The sequence below is a fragment of the Apteryx rowi genome, unplaced genomic scaffold (genome assembly GCF_003343035.1).
Source record: "Apteryx rowi isolate R43461 unplaced genomic scaffold, aptRow1 scaffold_278, whole genome shotgun sequence".
In the NCBI taxonomy this organism is placed as follows: domain Eukaryota; kingdom Metazoa; phylum Chordata; class Aves; order Apterygiformes; family Apterygidae; genus Apteryx; species Apteryx rowi.
Genome location: NW_020449174.1, coordinates 149,938 through 174,378, shown reverse-complemented (window position 1 = coordinate 174,378; position 24,441 = coordinate 149,938). Strand labels below are relative to the sequence as shown.

The 24,441-nt window shown below is 41.7% G+C and overlaps 1 protein-coding gene across 1 annotated transcript in view; it reads left to right on the top strand.

Moving 5' to 3' along the window:
- The window catches only part of NCAM1 (neural cell adhesion molecule 1), a 70,910-nt gene that overhangs the window by 19,765 nt on the left and 26,704 nt on the right, over positions 1 to 24,441 (top strand). Inside the window, exons 10-18 of the mRNA XM_026068678.1 lie at positions 479 to 629; positions 1,301 to 1,485; positions 1,836 to 1,932; positions 2,754 to 2,924; positions 3,853 to 3,984; positions 5,231 to 5,245; positions 9,656 to 9,691; positions 11,817 to 11,858; positions 12,307 to 12,309. Of these exons, the coding sequence (XP_025924463.1) occupies positions 479 to 629; positions 1,301 to 1,485; positions 1,836 to 1,932; positions 2,754 to 2,924; positions 3,853 to 3,984; positions 5,231 to 5,245; positions 9,656 to 9,691; positions 11,817 to 11,858; positions 12,307 to 12,309 (832 nt within the window). The remainder of the gene's footprint in view (positions 1 to 478; positions 630 to 1,300; positions 1,486 to 1,835; positions 1,933 to 2,753; positions 2,925 to 3,852; positions 3,985 to 5,230; positions 5,246 to 9,655; positions 9,692 to 11,816; positions 11,859 to 12,306; positions 12,310 to 24,441) is intronic.

Sequence of the window (24,441 nt, the reverse complement as noted above, 5' to 3'; positions counted from 1 at the left end):
AGCATCAGTAAGGAAAGAGTAAGGCCTGAATTCTCTGATGGGAAACACAATATCAGTTAGGGCAGTTTTTTGCAAGATGGCATGCTGGCAAAAATGTTTTAAGCAGAGCTGGATCTCTACAATTGTTACTCTGAGAAGAAGCTTGGCATTATGCAGCTGTCCTCAAAACGTAACGTCTGGCACTTTGGTCCTTCTTCAGACATGTCCTAGAATAGGTTATCTCATTTTCTCCTATCACCTGGGTGCTTTGGAATCAACCGCACTCAGCCCTGTGCAACAAGGAATCTTCTTGTTGCTGTTGCAAATGCCACCCCATGCCCATGATTTGGTACCTGGCCTGAGGTGATCACTTCTGAAGTACTGAGCACTGAAGGGTTGGTGGGAGATGGACTTGCATTCATTCCCATCCCCTTACTCCCTTTAGTCTGCACCACAGAATCACAGCTCAGCTTCTGACTTTCTCTTCCTTTCCTGCCAGACCCTGGATGGGCGCATCGTAGTACGTAGCCATGCCCGGGTGTCGTCCCTGACGCTCAAGGAAATTCAGTACACAGATGCCGGAGAATATGTATGTACAGCCAGCAACACCATCGGGCAGGACTCCCAAGCCATGTACCTCGAAGTGCAGTGTAAGAAAGGAGGGGAGGGGTTCCTGTCTTTATAGGTGAACTGTCTTTTGATGTCCTTGTCCTCTGATGAGACTGAGGCACCCACAGCTACAGAAATGTAGGAGTGGCACAGGTGGCTGTAGATCATCTTGTCTGCAGGCTGTTGCACTAGGCCACTTGGAGCTGTATATTGTTTGGGTAGAGGGCATGGAAAGCAGCTCAGCCTGAAATAAGTTTGTTGGACATGTAAGTTACTGTGTGCATACATGCAAATGGTTGCACTGGTTGTCTCCAACTGGGATTTTGTTTGCACCCTACAAAGATTGTGGGCCTGAGATCCCTCAGTGCTCCTGCATTGCAGGCTAGCTGAGGAAGGCAGTGTAGCTGCCACAGTCTTATTCCTTGGGTGTGTCATTGATGCTTCCCCCAGATGCATAGCGTGCTGTCCACTCATCCTACCACACTGTGGCAGGAGCAAGCTTTGGGGCTGAGCAGGCTTCCTCCTTGCACTTCAAGTCCTTCAGCAAAATATCACCCCCTGGGGTGTGAGAATGCTATCCCTTTTTCCTTCATTAAATTCTCTTCCCCACATTAACCTGTGCCCTAGCCAAGGATTCCTTAAAGCTAGGCTGACTGGGCTACTCTAGAAGGTTTTGTGGCTCACATTGCTTTCAAAAATGTGTCTGTTTCAGATGCCCCCAAGCTTCAGGGCCCAGTGGCTGTCTATACCTGGGAAGGGAATCAAGTAAACATCACCTGTGAGGTATTTGCTTACCCCAGTGCTGTCATCTCCTGGTTCCGGGATGGACAGCTGCTTCCTAGCTCAAACTACAGCAACATCAAGATCTACAACACTCCATCAGCAAGCTACCTGGAGGTAAGGAAAAGCAAGGGAAGAGATATGCAGTCAGGAGGGTTTAGTGCTATTAGATGATGTATGTACCTGATGTTGAAGGAGTTCAGTCTTCTGTCAGGGCTCCCTGTTAGTGGGTGGGAAGCTGTGTGTTATTTCTGGCACACGAATACTGAGAGAACCAGATGAGGGAAGACACCAGTCCCTCCTTGCCTTTAACTTTCTGCCCACTGTGGTGGTTCTCTGCATGGACAGCCTTCAGAGTGTCAGCGCGTGTACTTTATTGTTGCTTCTCAGCCCAGCAAAATGCAAAGGGCACTGGTAGACTGAAAATGGCTTTCTGATCCAAGCACACTCCTTCATTCCTCCCACAGGTGACACCAGACTCCGAAAATGACTTCGGAAACTATAACTGCACTGCTGTGAATCGTATTGGCCAGGAGTCCTCAGAGTTCATCCTTGTGCAGGCAGGTGAGCATCCCAGACAGGGTGATAAGGAAATGCGCAGGCAGCCCTTGAGCTGGGGTGACAGAGGGAAAGTTCTTCTCTAGTTTGTGTTGGTGGGGTAACACACAGGACAACCAGCTTTCGCTTTCAAGGAAACGATTGATAGATTTTTAGTTGGGATGGACTGTAGATAACATGATCCTTGCTATCTCTGTGCCCTTGTCTCTGGAGGATCTCGCTGTTTCTGCACTTCCAGTATACCTAAGCACTTTGACAGAGCTGGGACTTTTGGTTTCAGATAGCCATTGCATATGTGTGTGTACATGTACTTCTCTAACTTAGCAAAATATCCTATGTAATCGGGGTAGTGCCAGACTAGACACCTCAGAGAACTATGTACCAATGAAAGAGGTCCCCTGTCTGACTGACTGACAGACTAGGAGGGCTCATGGTACATTAAATAATCAATGCTGCCATAGAGACAGATTTAGGAATGGTCAAGCTTTGTGTTGGAATGCCCCATGGAAGGGACTTGCAGGATCAGAACAGCATCCAGGATGCTTTTGCTGCCCTGCTCAAGTTGTCCTGTTTTATTAAAGAAAATGTGTGACCTTGAAGAAGGTAAGTCTCTAGCCTCTTAAAGGAGAGAGAAGATGAAGGTTTTTATACTGCATAATTAGCATTCTTACAAGCCTCATGTCTGCCTTCTCTTCCCCTTTGTGTATGAGGCCATGACAAGGATATTTTTGAGATTCCCTGTTTTCTGTTTTCTTTGCCAGTGGAGCTGGGGGTCCTTGTTGCTCCCTGTCTTCTATATCACTGGTCATTTCCCCTTCCTCCCCCAGATACTCCGTCCTCTCCTTCCATTGACAGAGTGGAGCCCTATTCCAGTACTGCCCAGGTGGAGTTTGATGAGCCCGAAGCTACTGGTGGGGTGCCCATCCTCAAGTACAAAGCAGAGTGGAGGGCACTGGGCGAGGGAGAATGGCATTCCAGGTTGTATGATGCAAAAGAAGGTAGGATACCAAAGAAAGATGTTACCCCCTCTTCTTGCATCTCAAGAGACTCTTCTTTTCTTTAGGGGGAAGCAGCAGAGGAGAGTTCCATAGCTCTGTAATTTCAGCACCTGTTTGAGGATCTTGCAGGATCCCATTGCTATCAGTGTGCTAATAGCACTCTGAAGCCAMTCTGACCGGAGCAGCTGTCTCCCAGCTGACCTACACCGCCAGACTGGACCGGCCGTTCACCTTTTTTGCATGTATGATGTGCATGGTCAGAAAGAACATAAATTAAGGCCCCAGACCAGTTCTTTAACATTTGCTTTGCAGTGACACCTTATATTCCCAGTTGGAAATGAGGGCCCCACTGTGCTGATAGCTGTACGTAGCTAAATCTTGCTAAGCAGGATTTGTTGTGCTTGCCTTCACAACGCAATTTCCCAAGCAGTCATGTGTTCCTCTGCATCCAGAGGTGAGGCTCCTGCCTGTTGTAGGAGTCTTAGTTCCACCTGAGTGCTTAATGCCTTAAACCTTGCCAGTGGCCTTTGAAGGCTGCTGCTGTTCTCACTGAAGGAGATCAGTCTTGGATCATGCAGCCCAACAGATAAGCAGCTTTGGGGGTGGTGTGTATACTACAATCAGAGCCCCCCGTGACGGCAATCAAGGAGCTCCCTGGCACAGGCCAGGGGCCAATTCCTTGTGATGCCTGCCATGAGCTCTGCAGCGTTCCCCTCTGTGGCAATGCCACCTCTGTAATCAACTGTTTCACACAGAGGTGGTAGCTCTGGCCTTTCTCATTGTATGCGTTGTTTCTCTGAGATTGGGCCCAGAAGAGGGCTCCATTATATGGGGTGAAAGGGGCAGAGCGCGACAGGAATACTGCATTTATCGTTGACTTGAGGCCTGAGCCTTTCTCTTTGCTTTTCCTCCCTTGTTTCTGCAACAGCAAATGTGGAGGGCATGATCACCATCACTGGCCTGAAACCTGAGACAACCTACTCCGTGAGACTCTCTGCAGTCAATGGCAAGGGTGTGGGTGAGATTAGCCTGCCATCCGACTTCAAGACACAGCCAGTTCGTAAGTAATGCTGAGACCTGCCTCTGCCTCTTTGGTATTCTTTCCTTGCATCTTTCCAGGGAAACTCTGCCATGCATGGATGACACCTTCTTCTCTTGCAGACCTTGCTGCATCCTTTGTTTGTTGTGGGTTTTGATTGTAGTGAATTTCATCACTAATTAAAACTCTTCTTTGAAGGTGGGAGGCAGAGGAGCTATCTGCACTAGTCTGTTCCCTGGGTTACTAGTATAAACTTTGTATTGTCAAAAAGATGGGACTGTGCAGTGTTTCAGCAATGTTTTAATGATGCAAACAAGCAGTGAGTTGAGAAGTATGTGGTCTTCATTGTTGCAAGACAGTGGTTTTTTCCAAATTAAAAATGGATAGATTTATCACAGGAGTGGCCATGAACTGTGGAGGGAGGCAGGAAGGGAGAGGCGATTTCTCTTTTCTGCAGATTACTGCCTTACTGCAGCACACAAGGCAATTTCCAGGGTCTCTTGTCTGCTTTACTTGGGCAATCTTCCACTCCAAAGACAGGATGCTCTGCTGTGGCCTAACACTTTCCCTCCTGTTACAACCAGGAAAAAAAAGAGGCAAGAATCAAAAAGCAGGAAGTCTTGGACAGGAAGGAGAGAGAGAGAGAGAGAGAAAGGAAAAGTGTAGTTGTGGGTAGGGCAGATGTGACAAAAGCAGATATGGGGGGGCATCTCTTACCATTGTACAAAGCCTCACCCAAGTATTTAGGATCCTTAATGAACCCACCACAACTCCTGGGGTTCTTCTACTCCATTCCCTTTGCATTTAAATCTATTGCCTTTTCTTCTTCCCACTGTCACACCATACTTCACTTATTTCATAGCTCTTTCGAAAACACTGTGCAGGACCTTCCCCTGAGCTCAGGACTAACAATATTCCCAGCCCATGTATGTGCATGCTTTGAGGCCCTGTGAGCTGCGTCTGATCTTGATTTGGTCTACCAACTTCTGCCTCACGAGAGTTGCTGAGCAATGTGGGACAGCACACATGCCTTGCTGCTTGGAAATCCAGGCCCTGTACAATAAGCCAGCCCTCACAATTGATGTCCAGTTTGTTGTAATAATTCCTGTTGCCCATCCCACTCACTAAGGTTAGATTTGAGACAGCTGGTGTGGTGTTTTGAATTTCCGGCTCCATGGTCTCTATCTCTGCTTCTCATCTCTTTTACATTTTTTTCTATCTTTGTCTTTTCTTTTTTGTCTGTGTTCCATCCATGGAAAAACCGCAGGCATCCCTCATTCACGTAAGTGCCTCTCTGCATTTCTTTCACTCCCTTTTTCTGTTCCTGGAGTGTTCCTGTAACATACATAGCACTAGCATTTAATCTAGTGACATTTTCCTCTTACAGTCCTTAGAAATGAAGTAATCAGTACTGTCCATTTCCTAACAAGACTGACGCTAGAGTAGCCATTCTACTCTGGTTAATACTGCTCTTTTTAAAACAGAAGTAGGGGTTAACACCTATTTCTTTATTGTATAGCATGCAATTCAAATATTCAATTTACAGTGATTTTTGTGATAGTAAAGGTTAGCTTGTTAGCCAAAAAGCGGAGTAGTGGAAGGCTTCATTTTTGTGAATTGATCAAAATTTTTCGAATTTTAATAAAATGCAGATGCTCAGAAAAAATAAGAGAAAGCTTCAGCTAAATTACATCTCTGTTTTAGACTAAAGAGCCAACCAAAAATTTCAGAATTTTGACTTTTTCAAAAATTTGAAACAAGCAGAAAAAAACTTCAAAAAATTTTCACACTTTTTCTCTTCTTCCTAATATTCTTTACCTTCAGTAGGCTTTAGACAGTCTTCCAGCAATTGTGTAGATTTGATACTAAAAAAAAGGCCAAAAACTATGCTAAATTTTAAAGCGCACATTTCTTCACCTTTCTAGGAAAAAGCCAAAATGAGTTGGAGAGAAGTCGTAGTGGATTTGATGGATGTATTTGTCAGTCAGGTTCAGCGTAACAATGTATGCTCCAGAGCTTTTTCTTTCAAATCAGAGTTATGCAATGGCAGCAGAAGAAACCTCTTTATCTAAGTGAGCATTACTCTCTATGTTAAAACAGATATCTGTGGGATAAACTGTTGTTATTCCAAAGATTGGATTGGCGAGCAATGTGAAGCTACTGTTGTATGCTTTGAGATTTCTGAAGCTGAAGTCAAAAAGATTGTTTTTACCCTAACTGCAGGATTTGAAGCACACTTCAGCTATTTTACCATAGCTTGTGGTGTCATTCAAAAGCTTGGACTTAGTGGATAACTAACAGGATGAATGGATCAGAGATGTGTCTCAGGGTGGATGAATGAATTGACAGATGAATGGATAGAATTTCAAATTATGATAGTTGCAAAGCAGATAGTAAACTGGGAGATTTATCTTACCTATTGTGTTTCCTGATATGCACTATGCTGTCCAGAATTGTTCAGAGCCTATTAATTTCAGCAGAAGCAATTTACTCCTTATATAAAGTTAATTGTGATTAGTATTATATCTGTTAGGCAAATGGTTTGGCAGGCCGTTCTGAATTGAACACCATCGATGATACATAAGGGATATAGTCATAAGCATTCAGTCTCTGTGATGATCGGTGCAACAGGAAAAGGAAAAAGGTCTAATTAAGCAGAGGGGAAAAAAGAATATCAAAAAACTTGTTTCAGCTACATCTACAGGTCTGTCTGCCAAGCCTCATGTTCATCACCTGGGGGCTGATATGTGGTTTTGTGAAGAGGAAGGTTAAATTAAACTTGTAGTACACAGGTTTTTTTGCTGTTTTTTTTTTTTTTTTTTAATGTGACAATAGCTGTTAGAATAGCTGTTAGAATAGCTGTTAGATTGCAAAACCAGAATACACCTTTTGTGCTCATGGCATTATTTGCAACTGGTACAGGGTTACTAATGCATGTTTTCAGTCTAACATGGACAGCTACCCCTTCTGCCAAGTGATTGCTACATCAGCTGGAATTGTAGAAGATGGGACAAGGGGAATCTTGTGACAAAAGCAATGCTGAAGGGGAGATGGCACAGAAAATATTTGATGCCAGCAGGATGATGATATTTTGATTGTGTGTAGGAGAGCACACAAAGAAAACAGCCAAGTGTAGAGTCACAGAGAAAAGAAGGGGATAAATTGCAATGAAGGATTGTTTGGAATATCCCGTTAACTTCACAAAGAGGATTTTGTATAAAGGCCCCTGGGAATGATGTTGAATGATTGCAAAGACTTGCTGTGGTGCAGAGTTGATCCCCCTACCAGGAAAAATGCAAAAAGAGTTGGATTTGGCAGCATGGATGCTGAGTTATTTTCCTTGGGATTGTGCTGACAGGGTAGATGGAATATGCTCTGAACACTGAGCAACTCGGTAAATGAAGTTCCAGTAGGAGAGCTAAGTGATTTCATAACATCTTGTTCTGCTGAGGTCAGGAAAAGCATCCCGTGGTTCATGCTATGCTACTTCAGCCAAGCTGCCCTTCCTCATACTGAGCAAGAGTCTTACAGAGAAAACCTTGGAGAGAGTCAAAGAAGATACCCCTTCAAATAAGTTTGCAAAAGCTGTGGCAAAATACTTCAAAATAATAGTGATGAACACCATCACAGTCTGTTCTTTGAAAGTCAATACAGACCTACTTAACATGAAATACAGAGCAGGTTTGATGGGGCCTTCTGTAACTTCGGCAGAAAAAAAATAATTACAGAATATTAAAACATCTGAATGCTTTCTCACTCTTTTCATCTTGGTGTTCTGAAAATACAGTGACATTGAAACCTCTCAAAATGGTCATTGTAAACTGCTGGAATGAGTCAGCTAGAGATAACCATGAAAGATGTGAGACCACAGCACTTAGATGGCTTGTGGCTTGAGGGTTAGCGTAGCAATAAAGTTGATATCCACAACCATGTCTTTATGTAATGGGTTTAAAGAATTAAAGAGCAAACTACTTTTACCTGGAAAGCATGAAGAACTTCCAACCAAGAGAAAGCTTCTTAGAAGTGTAGCCATGCATGAAAGGAGAGCTGATTGCATCACAAGAAGTTTTGAGGTTCTGCAGCCGTAATGCCAATGTTCTGGCTTTCTCAGTTGCTATGAGAAGAACCTTTTGGAATAGATTGTGGAAAGGATGATACAATCTGCAGAAATGGTGCACCCTGCTACGCCTTTATTATAGATCACATGCTGACACTCCCAGACTGCATGCAGACATCCCTGGGACTCCATAAGGATTCTTGGCAGGACTCTGAGGAATACTAGCTTTCCTATAATGCTCAAAATAAACCTATCTGACACAGTGAATACTAGTCTCTGATAGAGATTTAGAGTCATAGAACAAAGATGCCAGTGAGGATTGGGAGAATATTCAAAGCTGCTTAGCAGGATCTATTCATGTCTTTTTCCTTAGACCTTACATATTTCCTGCTGAACAAGGAACTGGGACCTAGTACACAGCTGGAATTACTGGCATGATGGACAACCAGATGAAATGAGGATTTCTTAAAAACAGTTTTGATCTTGCCCACTGAATATCATGTAGGATCCCAAATGTCACCTGCGCACTGGGAACTTGGAATCTCTTGTTTTACTGCTGATGAGATCTGTATTATCACTTAACATCAGGTAGAACAGACACTGGTGTCTAAGGATTAACCATAATATGTGGTAAATGGGACACAGTACTATCTTAAAGGGCTGTATAAGAGAAGAGCCAGAGGAAGAGACATACTTAAAAATAACATGTATGATCACTAATTTAGGTGCATTCTGCTGCATTTCCGCCAGCAATCGGGACTTGTTACTGTAGTGCTAGTAACTTAGATGGAGCAAAACATTGACTTGGTGACAAAACAGAAGACAACCACTGGCTGAAAACTCCCCAAACTGAATGAATAATTCCCAGTTGCATGCATGTGCACATACCTAATATCAGAATGTCACCAGACAGAAAACTTGCAATCTGATTGATTAAGAAGGTACTGATTGCCATTTGAGCCAGCAGGGGGGAAGAAGACTGGAGACAGTATTGTTAAGATTTGTTACTAAATCTTTCCTTGATTTTTTTTTTGAGCTGTTACTCTTTAGGATTTAATTACTTGTTACCTCTTAATTTGCTCTTTCACCAGGGATTGTGAGTGAGAAACTGATATAGTCAGAAAATTCAGAAAAGAGAAAACCTTTGCTTTTGTACAGCTGATTAGATATTGATGCAATTTGGAAATCAGCCTTAGAAAGTTGCCCTGCCTGGTATGCATGAAGAGAATTGCACTTCAGTCATCTTTTGTAGCTCATTGAACTAAGTCCACAAGAACAGATAGGAGCACTCTTCGCTGACTAATTTTGTTAACACATTTGAAGAATATGGGTCCATTCAGTGTTCTCCAAATTAGAGGTTATAGCTCTGTGGGTAGGTTGCGATCTCAGACAGTCTGCCCTGGTGGTGGGTTCTTCCAGTCAGAAGAAAGGGTTTTTTGAGAGTTGTCAGGCCTCAGCCTCAGGTCCGGCAAAGTACAAAGTTCTAGATTAAGAGACAGCGTTTATATTGCTTGTTCTCTGTGTGTCAGAGCTTTAATCTGACAAAATCTTACCGATTTACTCTTTGTATTCCATAATTTGGGTGCACTTAACAGGAGTTCACTCCCCTGCTCACATTCCTTTCTCTTTCTTCAGCAAGTGCAGCTGCCCCCACCTCCTGTTTAGCAGAGAGTGAGTATGATGGAAAGAGGTTGTCTTTGTTCCACTTTGCTCTGCATGCACCTCCTCACTGGCTGTGGTGTAGTCTGCCTAACATCCTCGAGTGATTTTGTTTTTTGTTTTGGGTTCTTTTGTTGTTGTTTTTGTTTTTTTTTCCTGAGGGAAAACTAAATCTTCTGGTAGAGGAGCTGCAGATAAGCGCAGGTTTGATTTTTCAAGACAGACAGAAAAGCCACAGACTGCTTCCAAATGCACTGGCCTGATGGAGGAAGAGAGATCAAGGTTCAGTGCAACCCTACCCATATCAAAGCTAGCAAATGCTTTGTGACTGGCCTTTAGCATTAGGATTTCCTATCAGTTAAGTGTTCCATTCTCAGGGACCTTTTATGGGATGTGCTCAGCTTCTGTGATGTGAAGCTACATTTTCTGGAATCACCTTGGCACAACAAAAACTGAAAGAGTTTAGTTTCTTAGCTAAATAGAGCGGGGATACTGAGTTGAATGACTTGTGTCTCCCTAAGCCTGCTGCGAAGTCACTTTTTTTTTTTTTAAATGCATAATCAGTTTTAAGTGGCAAACTGTACAAGAGTCTCCTGCTCTCCCCTCACATCAGCAGGACTGATGGCAGTGTGGGAGAGGAAAAGAAATTAACTGAAGACATCTGATTTACCCCACTCTGCAGCTGTAACATTCCTCTGCCCAATCCAGAAGATATCACAAGTCGTCTACCTTTGAGGATGTTACATACTGTAGTAGAGAAATCCCTTATAGCTGTCTCAGTTATGCTGCATTCCCCTGTGGCTTTTGGAAATAGAGATTTATATTCATTCTTCTTTGTCTTTCTCTCCTGATAATCCTAGAATTTGATGCTTATATAGTCTGCCTTTTTTCTTGGGAGTGGAGTGCTTAGTAGTAAGGGCTTTCAGCCTATCACCTTCTCTCACAAATACCTTATTTCTCTTTGTTTTAGTATTTTCTCTAATGCATGTCTTTTTTTCTTTTTTTTTCTTTCTTTTTTTTTTTGGACAAAGCAAAGGAACAGTCATCTTTTTTTCCAATGTCTTTTGTAAAAGTACTGGCTAACAAGAAAGGAAAGGAGATTATGAATGCACAGTACAGACGAGTTTATCTGGTGGCCATGCACAAGTAGCAGAAGTGAGGACATTCCCTTAAAGCTAACCAGGTGCATATAGTGCTTGCCTTTTGAAAACCCTGGTCTCAGTGTCTGTCTGTGTGAATAGGAAGAGAAGTTCAGGGTGGATGTTTGGTCTTATCTTGGTGTCGTTCATATCTATTTTGTGACCAGAGCAGTATAAAAAGTGGGTTCCGACTCCCTGAAAGTCTGCCAAAGATAACCAAGAGGATTTTTTTGGCTCCTGTTATAAGTTATTGATGGAACAAGGGTAATCAACTGAAATCCAAGGGTATGTCTTCCCCTAGGTAATGAACACCCAGAAATAGGGGGGGAAGTAACCCATCAACAAGGGTGCTCAATCCTTGTTGGACTGTAAGATCTTTTTCCCTTGTTCTCTCTGACTGTCCTGGCCCCAGTTCATGGAGGTGAGGAAGAACTGTGTATCAGGAGGGTAAGTTCTCATTACTCCTTGCTCCTACCTCTTTTGTAGCTGGGCCTGGCTAAAGCTAGAGATGGGATGCTGCTCTACAGGGCCTCCTAGAAATTCCAGTGCTTACCTGGCTAGTAACAAGTTTCGAGTGAACCTAAGCTGTTATTTGGGACAAAATTAAGCGAAAATGCGGCAGCTGTTACTGAAATTGGATTCAGAGCTTTAAAACGCTGAAGGATGAAAACATCTGTAAGGACTGTTGGAGGGCTAACTTACTGCAGGAACCATGCAGCTCAGGCTTACTTCTCTGTGACCTAGGAGGGGCCTGCATTAGGTGGCAGAACTCTCCCCATGGAGAGGAGTTGTAAAATACTAGCAGCACAGTGCAATTTTTGTCGGCTCTTCAGATAATATGCATCTGGCACAGGGATTCATTATTCATTATTCTCACTCCCTCTTCATTAGACCGCCTCCCTGTTTTCCTTCCAGTAGCCCCTGCCCCCATCTCTCATAATTTATTTTCATGCTATGCTCACCTTTACATGTCCTATCTATCTTTCATGTTTCCATAGCAACTCAGCCTCTTACTGAATCTGAAAGCACTGAGCCACCAAGTGAGTAGATGGGAACTGCTCCCTTTTGGTCCTGAGTGCTACTTGTTATGCTGTAGCCCTTCTATTGAGGCAATTAAAGCATTATGCCATGTTATTTTGATGTCTGTTAACCAACAATCTGGCAGTAACGGATTGCATGAGCATGTAGGCGTTAAGAACCTGGCATGGTACTACTCTTCCTCCTCCTCCTGTTGTCCTACCAAGCATGTGGTAGCAATTGTTAGAAGAAACATGGAAGGAAAAAAAAAAAAAAGGAAAGAAAAAGAATTTTAATGATTGTTTCCAAAAGGAACGTTTTATTTGCTTGTTTTTCATTGGTGATTTTAGATTTAAAGCTGCCTTCACAAAAGGGACATGGATAGATATTTTGCTGATATCCTACCTAGCCCTATTTTCTGTGAATTTAGGGAGTGAGTTACAGTTGATATTGGAGCTGCAGTGTTGAAAGAAGGTGCAAATAAAGACTGCAATGAGGAGGTAGAATATCTTTCGGGAGAAAAGACTGCAGGGAGAAGGGAGTATTAGCCTATCTTACCAATGATGCCCTCCCTGTATTAAAAGACTGGTTCAAGATTTCACAAGAAGTCTGTAGCTGAACTGGAAAGTGGTTTCAAATTGCTTCAGTTTCTGCTCAGTACTGGTTGGTTAGATGGCTGTTCCTAGTGGGACTGAGTCAAATAAGCACATGCTTCCATGCTGGTCCTGAGTAGCCTAAGGAAAAATAGCTAAAAAAAAAAAAAAAAAAATGCATCAGTTGATCTGTAGGCAAAAGAATCATTTTGAAATGTCTGGTTTAGACTAGATGTTCAGAGTTCAGTGGCACAGCCTTCTGACATACTGGGGGTATATCAAATGTGTAATTTTAATCCCTACCTGTAGGAGATGTCATGTCACATGTCATGCACAAACCAAGCAAATTATTTGCAACACAGTCCTGGAAGATGCAGCAAAATACTGCAGCAAGACATAGGCTTACCTGGATGTGTTTTGTACAACTAATCACTGCTAGAAACCCAAATGTTTTTYTTTTGATTTGCAGTAATACAATTTGTGTGTTTGTGTGAATATGGTTTTTGAGATAAAGCTGTGTTTACTTACAGTGGGTTAGAAGATGGGTCATCACCTCTAACCAGAAAATACTAAAAGCATGAAGTATGTGATTCTTTCTGGGTCTGGGATAGAAGAGGGGAAGATAGTACAATTACTACTAAAACAGTACTGCGCACTTTGTGATCATACATATCACATGAAATGTCCCTTTATCTGCCTGTGACCACAGCGAACACTTTCCTTCTTGCAGTATTTTTCATGTATACAACATGCAGAATCTTACTTTCTGACATTTCTGAAGCAGCAGTGATTCTGTACTGCTGAGGACAACTTTTCATTCTAATCACACTTTGGGGGTGGGGTGGAGAAGGAAGAGGGAAAGAAAAAGATGACAACGAGCAGTTCTACTAATACTTCTTATTTCATTCATTCTTTAGGAAGTAGGGACTCCATTATGCCTGTTCATATGTGGGGCTAGGAGATAGCTTTGCTTGTGAGAGAAAATGCTGTATTCATGTTTTGTGCAACATTCTTTGTTCCTTTAAAAAGAATGGGCCTTTTTTACCCATAAAAGATATTAAAGGCTAGTTCATGATAAACATTTTCCACACTCTTTTTTTAGGTTGTAAACCTTTCTCTCTTTACCTGCGTCAAAGCTCAGGTTTTTATACTAAATGGAAGCAGATTTGGCCTTTCACTGACTCATTGTCATTTGTACGTATAATCTGTTTATGTAAATAGTAGATGCATTTGTTAATATGCTGCAGAACAGCTCAGCATAGGAATGTGCTGCATTTAACAGCAGGAAATTGGCACTGGGCAGATGCCCTTAGAATCAGTCATCATATAATTATGGATGACACTGCTGAGTGGGCTTGTGTGTTACCCTAACCTAATCTCCATGGGTAAATGAATGAAACTAGGAGCAGTTAGAAATTAGGGGAACTGCTGCATAGCATCATGAAAAGTTGAACAGTAGATCTAATCAAAACCTAATGAAGCTGAAGAGTGTTTCTTCACCAACTTTAGTGATTTTTGACTTTGATATGTGATTGATAGCATATGGGAGAAAATGTCCAGAATCATGTAAGGAGTTTAGGAATAGGGACCTCATTTGGCTTAATCGTCTTAGCTGTTCAGATAAATAGTTCTGTATCAGTGGCTTAATGAAGCTTATTTTCTTGCAGCTCTCTCCACTGTGGATTGTTTTGCCTAGCAGTATGTTTGAGGTCACATCAAAATATTTTTTTCAGTTGAGGTACTAATTTGGGTCTTTCCCTCTATCTAGCCTCCTGCTTTTCTGGAAATTGTAGGGACTTCCATTCTATTTATTAGAAATTGGTGAATGGGTTCAAAAGTTGAAGGATGAGAGAGGTTGAGGACACTGAGCAAGAGACATGCAGATGGAAAACCAAGCAAGGTTTTTCTATGAAATCTCTTACTGTATCTTGCACTGTGCACCCAATCAACTCACAGTAAGTTGCCATCTTGGGGAAAGGTCGCATGGGAATCCCATAGAGTTGGTGACTCTCTTTGCTGTGGAATTTCTTTCTGAAAGCAATGGGGCTGGCCACTAAGAGTTTGTTAAATATGGTGGAAATATTGGAGGTAGCCTATTTACATAGAAAAGCTCTGAAAATTTTCATAGCAGTTGTTCGTTAATTCATTTGTCTTTCATATTCTTTTACCCCCGCTCCTCCTCCCCATCATTTCACTCGTTCCAGATTTGCCAGAAAGTAAGTACAGATGTGTACGTTCTCTGCCACTGCTTGCGGCTGACTAGAATTCAAGATCCACTCCTGCAGTGCCTCAAGGCAAACAGTGCTGGGGTTGCTGCCCTCAAAGGAATGTAATGTACACAGACAACTTTAATCTAAAATCTAGTTAGCAAGTGAGGCTAAGGGGTTTGGGAGCATTTCCCTAGAGCAGAGAAGTCTGCATCTCTCCTTTTTGTGCTTTGTTTAAATATGGTTTGCAAGTAAGCTGGACGATTGCCCATATCTCTCAATAAGCCCTGATAATAACAGTAGCTATAAAAGACATTTTTATCAGGGTCCTTGGCCAATAATCTGGGGAGACAGGTCTGACTGTGAAAGCCCTCATACTTTCAGATTACCACAGTATGTACTGCCTGGGAATAGAAGTCGATGTGTACTACGGCCACATTCCCCTTGCAAGCTCTGAGGCAATCAGTGTTCTGACTGTCTGACTTTGGTCCGTGGCAGTATGATGAATTTCAAGGTTTTAGACTAAAGATAATGTTTCCAAACTCTTCTGTGTCTTAGAAGCCTCATCCAAATTGGCTTTTAGTCAGATTTGTACTGCTAATTTTGCCCTTGATCTTTAACTAAAGCTTTCACTGGAGAGGAAATAATCTCAAAGGCAGCCTCTCTTGTCCGTCTTTAAACCTTCTCATATATTTGTAGTCTGTAAGGTTTAATAGTAAGCTCATTGCAGATTTGGAAATATGTTTCCTCATGAGCAAAAGACACTGAATGCCTTTCCAGGAGAACTAACAGTAACAGCTTCCCTCCTTCATGGTGCACCTGCCTGGAGTTCCATGAGCCCACGCTGATAACTTAAAAAGCCTACATTGGTAACTAGAGAAGGTGATTTGAATGCTTAGATACAGCAAACACTTTACATTTTGTACCATCACATCTTTCCCTAGTAATGGCATGCATAATTTTCTCGGGTACAAGCACCTCATTTTAGTTTTCATTTACGCCAAGTTGACAAGGGAAGTGCCAGAGCAGAGTAAAGTAGTCTCAGTAAGATGAGACAGAAGAACTGTCATGAAAAATGCACATTATAAAGTAGATGGTAATTTAGGAAGGGAAACAGTGCATGGAGTGGGTGGTATCCTCTAGTGCAACAATTGTTTGTTTTACTTTGGGCTGTCATTCAGTCTGTCCGCTTTCTCACCTCCATCAGTAGTAGCTGTGTCTTTCTCATGCTATCTTTGTCATTAGCTTTCAGTGCAGAACTCTTCATTCCTCTCCTCATTGACAAAGCATCCCCTTGCACACATTAAATCATGGGTGTAGTTCATTGCACATGACTCATTCCACATCCTTGAATCTTCAGGCTGAACATATTGGATGGAGCTCATGCACTTTTAGTGGTAACTGTTAGTCTGACCAAATCCTGTGGCAGCTCTTTGATCGATAGCTCTGTCCTTGGAAATGTTTACACACAGTAGGTTTTTACATTTCTCAGTCATTACTGTTGTTAATATTTAGGAAGATGTTTGTTTCTGCAGAGAGGAGAATACCTCAGAAAGAAACACCATGATTTGTACTCATTGAACTATGTGGGCTATAATTTGGACCATTTCACCTCTGATGCCTGGACTGTTTCTGAATAACATGTTTTCCCTTTTTCTTTCCAACAGTCTTGTGGATTCCTTCAGCTGTCCAAGTTCTGGGGCACGGTCCTTCTCCACAATTATTTTTGTTTCTTCCTTGACTTGGTATTAATAAGCAGTGATGCAGCTGTGCCTAACACTCATGGGGTCATAACTCAGTGCTTTCTATGGTTTAATATTCTTCTATTTCCAGGCAATTTTACTGTCTCCCCAATGTTTCTGATATATGCTGGCTAATTTAATTTTGTTTCTATTTTATTTAGTCTGTAATTCTGTTGTTGATTTTTCCCTTACCCATTGTTTACATCAGTTTTTTAATTTTTTTGTATTTTCCATGTGACCTCCTCCACTTTCCTTTCAACCAATCATGTGCGTGCGTATCATGTGACTTTGTCATGTGGCTTGCATGGTGCTGATGATGTCGTCCGCGCTGGTGAACAGAAGGTAAAATACTTTGTTCTGATTGGTTGACTACATCTGGGGGGAGGATCCCCTCTGCCCCGCAATGAGGGACCTCCAAATTCCCTCGCTCCAAAAGCCTTCTACAAGCCGTTGGAGAAATTGCTCACCACTGTCTGCATGTGACAAACTAAACTCCAGTCTTCTGTACTGAGCTTGAAGGATCCTTAAACTTGGAAAAAACATGACAAAACAAAACTAATGCAGCTCAATCATTTGCTTCTTTCATTGCCAGAATCCAACAGTCAGTGCCCTAATAATGATCTAAAACTATGTCTGCCCTTAAAAGGATTTTTGCCATTAGTTTTACCTTTTAAGGGACCGGTGTGCTAACTTCAGACTGCTAATCCATGGAGAAATTATGCGAATGACACTCAGATGATATAAACCACCATGTCTTCTGTTGCTTTAGCAACATTTTTCCTTTCCCTTGCTAATTCAGTTCCTGTAAATGTTTTCTTTTCACAGCTATATGTTTTTAGTAGGCTATCAAAAGGATCAGAAAATCCTTATCTCTGAAACTTAGTCATTGGTAGGCATGTCCCGTTGTGATTTAAGAAAGAAACTTCTCTAGCATGAGTAAAACTTAAACATAGCTAGAGTGGGAATTGTGTTTTTATGAAGTAATGCATGTATTGACATATTCAGAGTACATGATGGGAAGCAGCACTTCACACTATTTGCATCAGAAGTACTGTTACACATCTCTTGCCAGAGCACGTCATTCCTCCCATGCAGTATCTGGTAGAGACAGGCAAGGGAATTAATCAAGATCTGAAATCATTTCAACAGTAACAGTCACAGTAGCTGGTAAACTCCATGCAATCAAGAAGCAAAAGATTGACCCTTGCAACCTATGGAGATGAGATTACTCTCCAAGTAAAGGTTGTGGTAGTAAAAAAAAAAATTTCTATAACACTGATTTTTGAAACTTCACTTAATATTCTGTGCATACTCTAAAGAGAGGGGAAAGCCCCTGCTTGTTTTGCTTCTGCAAGTAAACAAATCATTTTGAAATCCAGAAAGCAACTAGCTTTTTTTCAGTCTATGAATTCTAAAATCACCTTATTGTCTTGTATTACTGCCAGGAAAGGTTTCGGGCTGGATTTTGCCAGGAAAAACAAAACTAACACCAGTAACCTTCCCACATGACTGCATGCATGGAAGCAGCCCCTCTTCCCCGGGTCTCTCTCTCTCTGAAAGCTGATTGGGTGACATCCAGGAGGACTGAAAACTTGGCTGTCTCGTTTTGCACGTCCTTTTGGTTTTGTTCCTTATTTTTGGTTGTTGATGTTTGCTTCTCTTGTGTGCATTCTGGAGCCTCTCTTCCTATTCTTTCACACCCTTGTTTATTTACCCCTCGTGGAGATTTTGCGTAGGTGTGGCTTACGCTTGTTTCAAATTGTGACACTAGGTCACAATCTGGTCTTGTTTACATGGTGGTCAAAGACTGCAGAAATCAGCTGCTCCCTTGTTCACATGTTGCAGAAATTACCATAGACTGATTGCAGTTGTATTTTTGAAGCACAGCAAGGATGCAGGATCTTTTTCAGCAGTGGGGCCGCTTTTCAAAGAGTAAGCAACTGGAACATGTTTGCTGGGAGGAATAAAGAGATGTGATAAAATGTCTGTCATCAGCACCACTGTCACTGCTGGGGCTCAGCATGCATTCAGTGTCCTGTGACTAGGGAAAGGTTTGTATTGCTCTCCCATATTCTCTTCCCTTCTCACCTCAAGTTTTCACTATAGCTGTATCCAGCTCTGGTACATGTGGCTATCTCTGAAAAACAGATGACTAAAAACTGCCAGCTTCTTGTAAAATCTCAACCAAATCAGTCTAGTATTAGATCAAGGAAGCACTTTGTTAAATAAAAGTTAAACAGCCGTGAAAAGGATACCAGGAAGCATTTACCACTGGCTTACAGCAGGAGATTGCTGGTGCTAATGGCTTAGCAAGAGTGGATAAAAAACAATTTGAAAACCGAATGGCTCAAACTGTTGTCCTCAGCTACTCTCACATGTGTAGGATCTAACAGGTAGCGGTGCAGGCTTCAAGAGCCTCAGAATGGTTCATTATCTCAAATACAGTTGGTCACATTCATTATGGGTTACATTTGAAGCACAAAGAATGGATCACTGAGAGCTGCATAGGATCATCAGTGGTGTACCCTGACAGGGCAGTATCATCATAAATAACTCTTCACTTGAGGTGCATGCACTATCCCTGTATTCTCAGCAGGGCAAAGCATTGGCTTCTGTCCTTCTGAAAGTTACAGACTTGGTTGCCACAAGAGACCATGCAGTGAGGCTTATGGATTGCTCCTGGGATCTGTGCTGTAATCTGATATATAGTGAAAACTGACAGCTCTTACAATGTAGCAGTCAGGTAGCCCTCATGGAAAGCAGCAAAATGATTGCGCTACTTCCTAGAAATATAAGAACTACAAGGCTGCAGCCACCTAGTCCCACTGTCTTGTGTCTCATATCAGACAGCAAGATGTTTCTGTCCTAAAATCTGGTCGTAGGCAAACCAGTGTTGCAGGAGTCCTTCCTGATGTTATTCTTTCATGAGAAGCCAGCAGGAGGAGGGTGGTGGGAGATCTGGACAGATGAGCAGTGAAGAGTTGCAGTCTCTTTTTCTCATGCAGCTGCTCTTGGTCATAAAAGATAAACAAAAGAGAGTGAATAGAAAAAACAAGCCCCCAGAGCCATAGAAGATGTGAGAGTGGAAGCAGAACTGTTTTCCCAAAAGGCACCAATGAGATTTAATGCTAGCTTATTCACAGCTGATCAATTCTGGACAATGGCAGAATGACACCTTTGGAAGAACCTTCATAGAGCAAATCAGGTGCCTTTCAAAATACAGGCCTTCATGAGCTTTCTTGAACTGAGCTCCAGAGAGAAAGATTGGTCAAAAATAGTTTAAGTTGGGAAAAACAGGCATTGTACCATGTGTATCTATTAGCTCTTCTCAGAGATAAAGCACCTATTTGGTTTACTTTAATTTTCTTTGCTGAAGCAAGTCCCATGGGTGAAATTTAAATCCAGTGAAAGTCGTCTAGTTCTAGTGAAGTCTGTAAAGTAGCTGAAATCTGTAAACTTTACGTCTCTGAGTGAAATCCCTCCCATTTCTCAAGGAAAGCAAAGCATGGGGATAAATATTTAAGTTGCTTGATTCCTCCCACCTTCCAGTAGGCTCCACTTGCCATTACTAGGTACTCGCACTGCTGGGCTGAATAAGGGCCACTGTCCCTTTATGGGACAGCGCATAGTCAGAGGACCATGCAAGGTGTGATCTGGCTCAAACATGGTTACTCAACATTATCGCGCCATATAGTGAAAGCATAAGATCCTGCATCCCTTCTTCTGCAGCAGAGTGGATTCTAAGCAGATTGATGATTGTAAAATGTTTTTCCAGAGGAAGTCTGATGTGCTTGGAGTTCTGTGCTCTCAGTAACTTGACTAGCATCATCGCAAGGGGCATTCTTTAAGGATTCCAAATTGTGTGGCTGGAATATGCAGATTTCTGCAGTATGTCTAGTGGCTCAGTGTAAATGGGAGACCCCCAGGCGTGTAACACTCCTTTGTAATGCATTTTTGCCTTTTCAGCTCCCTTCCTGTAGGGAGGATGCATGTTTTGTGAGCATGAGTTCCTTCTCTAACCTGACAACCTTTTCTCTTCAGCTACTGACACTTTGACTCATGATAGGAATGTTGGTTCTGCTGGACTAAACTTCTCCCACTAAATTTCTTCCTCCTTTGATTGAAGCTACATACTAACTCATTTTTATTTTACAGCCCTATATCTGGATTACATCTGCCTGTTTAAGAGAAATGCTATGTATTTATGGAGAGAAAACTGTAAAATACTCTTTACCAGTGCCTGCACTGCCATGCCTGCTGGATTTCAGGAGTGGTCTGTGTTCTCTATTTGGAGGACTATTTCTGGGAGCAGAAGTGCATTTAAACTGTCAGGAAAAGAAAGAATCAGGAGCTAGAAACTAGACAAATTCAAAGTAGAAAAGAGGGTAATTAATCATCGGAATAGCTGTGTACAAGGTACAGTAGTTTCTCTAACATTTGAAATCTTCTTATCAAGATTGAGTATCTTTCCAAAGGATGTTCATTCACATATTAGTCTTGGTGCTGGATCACTGGAGAAATTGTTCTGGCCTGTGTTAGATAAGAGGTCAAACTCTACAATTATAGTGTTTCCTTACCACTTTAAGATCTACTTATCTACTAATAATTATCTCTCTGTTGAGATGAGGATGGGAAAGAGTACCAAGGAGATCTTGATCTTGTACCTTTTAGGTATTACCAAAGCAAGTCTGCCAGATATACAGCAACATGAGGTCAGAATTGAGCATTGCTGCTCATGAATATTTCAGGCGTGTAGAGTGGCTTTGTGTCCAGCAAAATAACTAGCCATGAATGCCCCCACTTGTTATTGGGAGCTCATTTCTTCTGTGAAAAAGGCAGAACAGGACATTCACTTCTGCTGTTGTTTAATTATTGGCTAGTAGTCTTGATGCAATTATTTCAGTAACAACTTCTTCAGCTTGAAGCAACTCAGTGATTTCAATCAATAACCTTCACGGTGATATTTTCTTTTAGGATGGGGAAAGAAAGGAAGAAAGATAATTGTGTAGTTGATCTGGTGTTTTCAGGCTGTCCAGGCAAAGTGACTCTCCTCATTCAAAACTCATTTGTTTCCATTTAATTTTCAGTCTGTGATGGCATTCATCTTCTTAGCATTCATAATTCCAGGAGCAACTGAGCCTGGAAAGACACTTTCAAATATGCAGCCTTGATAAGCTGGCAGTAAAGAGAAAAAAACATCTCTTCATCAAATTCGGTCATCAGTTAATTGTGAAATTGTCCATCCTTTCCTGTGATGTGAATGCAGTTGGCCCTATGTTCTGCGAATCAGGACAACTCCAAGGGAGTGCAAAGTACCTCCTGTAACACAAATACAAAAGCCCGTTCCTATGTGCCATTTGCTTCAAAGTGCATCAGAGATCCATGCAAGGTCAACTCCATGGTCACCCTGAAAACATTACATTTGTGTTTTCAAGGTTCTGTCACTGAGGAAGCTGTTGCAGGGTAGAATAAAGCTCTTGAGTGTCCACTCCTGCTATCTTGGGAATCTTGTGTTGAGGATGTAGGCAGATGCAAGGGATTGGAAAGGAAAATTTAGAATGGAAGAAAGGAGCATTCAGTCTCTATAAGAAAATATACTATGTTGTGAAACACAAACATGTATGTCTCATGTCAAAGAGCTTTGTGTATCCATGGGATTGTAATTACCTTCTTGGAGCACGTGGTACGTTAGCCAGAGCATGTGTTAGGCTGCAAGGAAATAGAACTAGTCTTAAATTACTGTTTCAGTCTAGGCCTTGCTTCTTTCTCATTGATGTTTCACAAAAAAACTGCTTTGCTTTCTTTTTTTTTTTTGGCAGGGGGCGGGGGGGGGAGGAGGAGAAGCAGAAGAGCTTGGGCTTGAAACTACTTCTGAAGACCAATGTTGAAAGATATTGAAAGAAATTACATTTCTCTGGCATATCAAAACTGCACGTGCTTTCCATTAGCAGCTGAATGCAAATCCAGACAGAACAGATTTAGAATTGAAAATGTTTCTTGGATTGAAAGGGGCCCCCGTAAATTCCCATGGCTGAAGTTAGTTGCTAGAGCGCATAGTTTATCTTAATATAACTATAGGCTTATTATTTCCTTTTGCTTTTAGAATAACACAGCAGAACAAAGTATTAACCAGTTTTACTCTAGGCAGTGGACCAAGCTTTTAAGTCGCAAATATTATCATTTCAGTGTCCTAGTCTTGTTTTCCTTTTGACATGTTCAGGCTTTTGAGTTGCAGACGTTACTATTTCACTGTCTTGGTCTTGTTCTCATTTGGATTTGTTCAGAATTGGGTCATCATTTAATTGCGTTTTGCCGCACTTTGGATTATCTGTCAGCATGTGTTCAAGAAGGGCCATTGTCCAAATCAGAAGTAGCACTACAAGTGAAGACAGAGGTGCTTTAGCATAACCATAGATTGCTTTGAACTAGAATGGTAAAGTGTGTATGCAACATCAGCAGACCTGTACAACAGTTTGGAGCTGCAAAGATTTGGGAAGCGTATTTGGATTCAGGGTGCACAGCAAAACACAGCATGGGCATGATCTATTGTATGCTCTGTATTTAAATTTCCTTTGGTCAGCTCTAAAAGACACTCTTAAATTCCCTTAAATACTCCTAAAATGCTTTATATCTATATAACTATGGCTGAACAGAGCTGTTGGGATTTTTTGCTGTTATCATTCAACCACTTTAACTGTTACTTAAAATAACCTGTAAAAATTAGGTCCATATAATGAGACCAGACAACAGAGTGTAATTAATCTCAGGAGTTTGCTGGAAGTGCTGCCTGCTGACTGCAGCTGATTTGTAACCTTTAATTTACAAATAATTTTAGTGTTGGTTTTGCTACAATTATCCATAAAGAAATTGAACAGAATAGCCTTTAGAGACACAAGAACATGCTGCATATTTAAGAATAATCCCACTGAACAAAAAGTGGATCGTGGGACTGTAGGAGTTTCTTGGCCCTAACAAGTGCCACAGCCTTGCAGACTAAATTTTCCATACCCATCATTTCAAGACAGCTTTGTTCATTCACACCAGTTAGCATAAGGCCCCATGGAAAACTTCAAGAGTTCATAACTAAAGAGAGGCAAGTTAATGGCATCACAAAATGTACCTTATTAATTTGTTTAATCAATTTGCAGCCTAATTTTCATTATTTATAACAATAGATTGCAGTGGATAAGTAGCAGGAGCCTTGCGTACGTTTTATTAAAAGTTTGGCTGCTTTTGCTGTACTAGATCACACTGTATCGCTTGCGTTACATTTTTGTTGAGAAAGCAAAGGGGAAATAGCATTTGGAGTTACTGTTATGCCTTGTGCTGACTAGTAATGAAAGAAAATAGACATGATCCAGTGCCCATTCATTGGAAACACCTCTCTTGATTTTACTGGCTGTGAGTAAAGCCATTTCAGAGGTTCTGCTGTGTCATTTTACATAGCAGGATTTTCATTTAGAACTGCCTATTTATTTTCTAATTTTTACCATAATCCCTTTAGAAAGTACTTTCATTCAAGCGTTGGCCCAGATTCCATCTAAATTGCTGGGAGTTGCTAGGAAGGAGTTTTCCTCCAATTTCAGAACAGTGCAAAATCATCAAATTTGCAGTAACCAATGACCGAAGGACAAGTCACACTCTTGATCCTTTTTTATTGCTCTGCCAACAGCCAGCAGGAGCTGAAATACTGCACAGCAGTCACAGTCAAAAGAACATCAATAGGAGTAAGTGGCCAAGACAACATAAATCCTTTTGAGTAGCCAGGGTGGAAGCACAGTGTGCAAAGTCATACTGTTACCAATTTCAACAGCCACCACGTTGACTTTCCCATATTGTGGCTGTAACAGGCAGGTGGATTACAAGGAAGGTAACATAGAAGTCTGGAAGGATGGAGTAAAGCAGCCAACCAGATGAACTGGGATGAGAAAGGGTAGGAACTGTTATCCTTGCAAGCACTAGAGTGAATTGTAGAGAGGATTCAGAATAGTTAATAGGTTGAAGTCTTCAGGGCAAGAATATTTAAGCAATGAGAATGAGAGAAGGGACATTTTAAAGATGAGT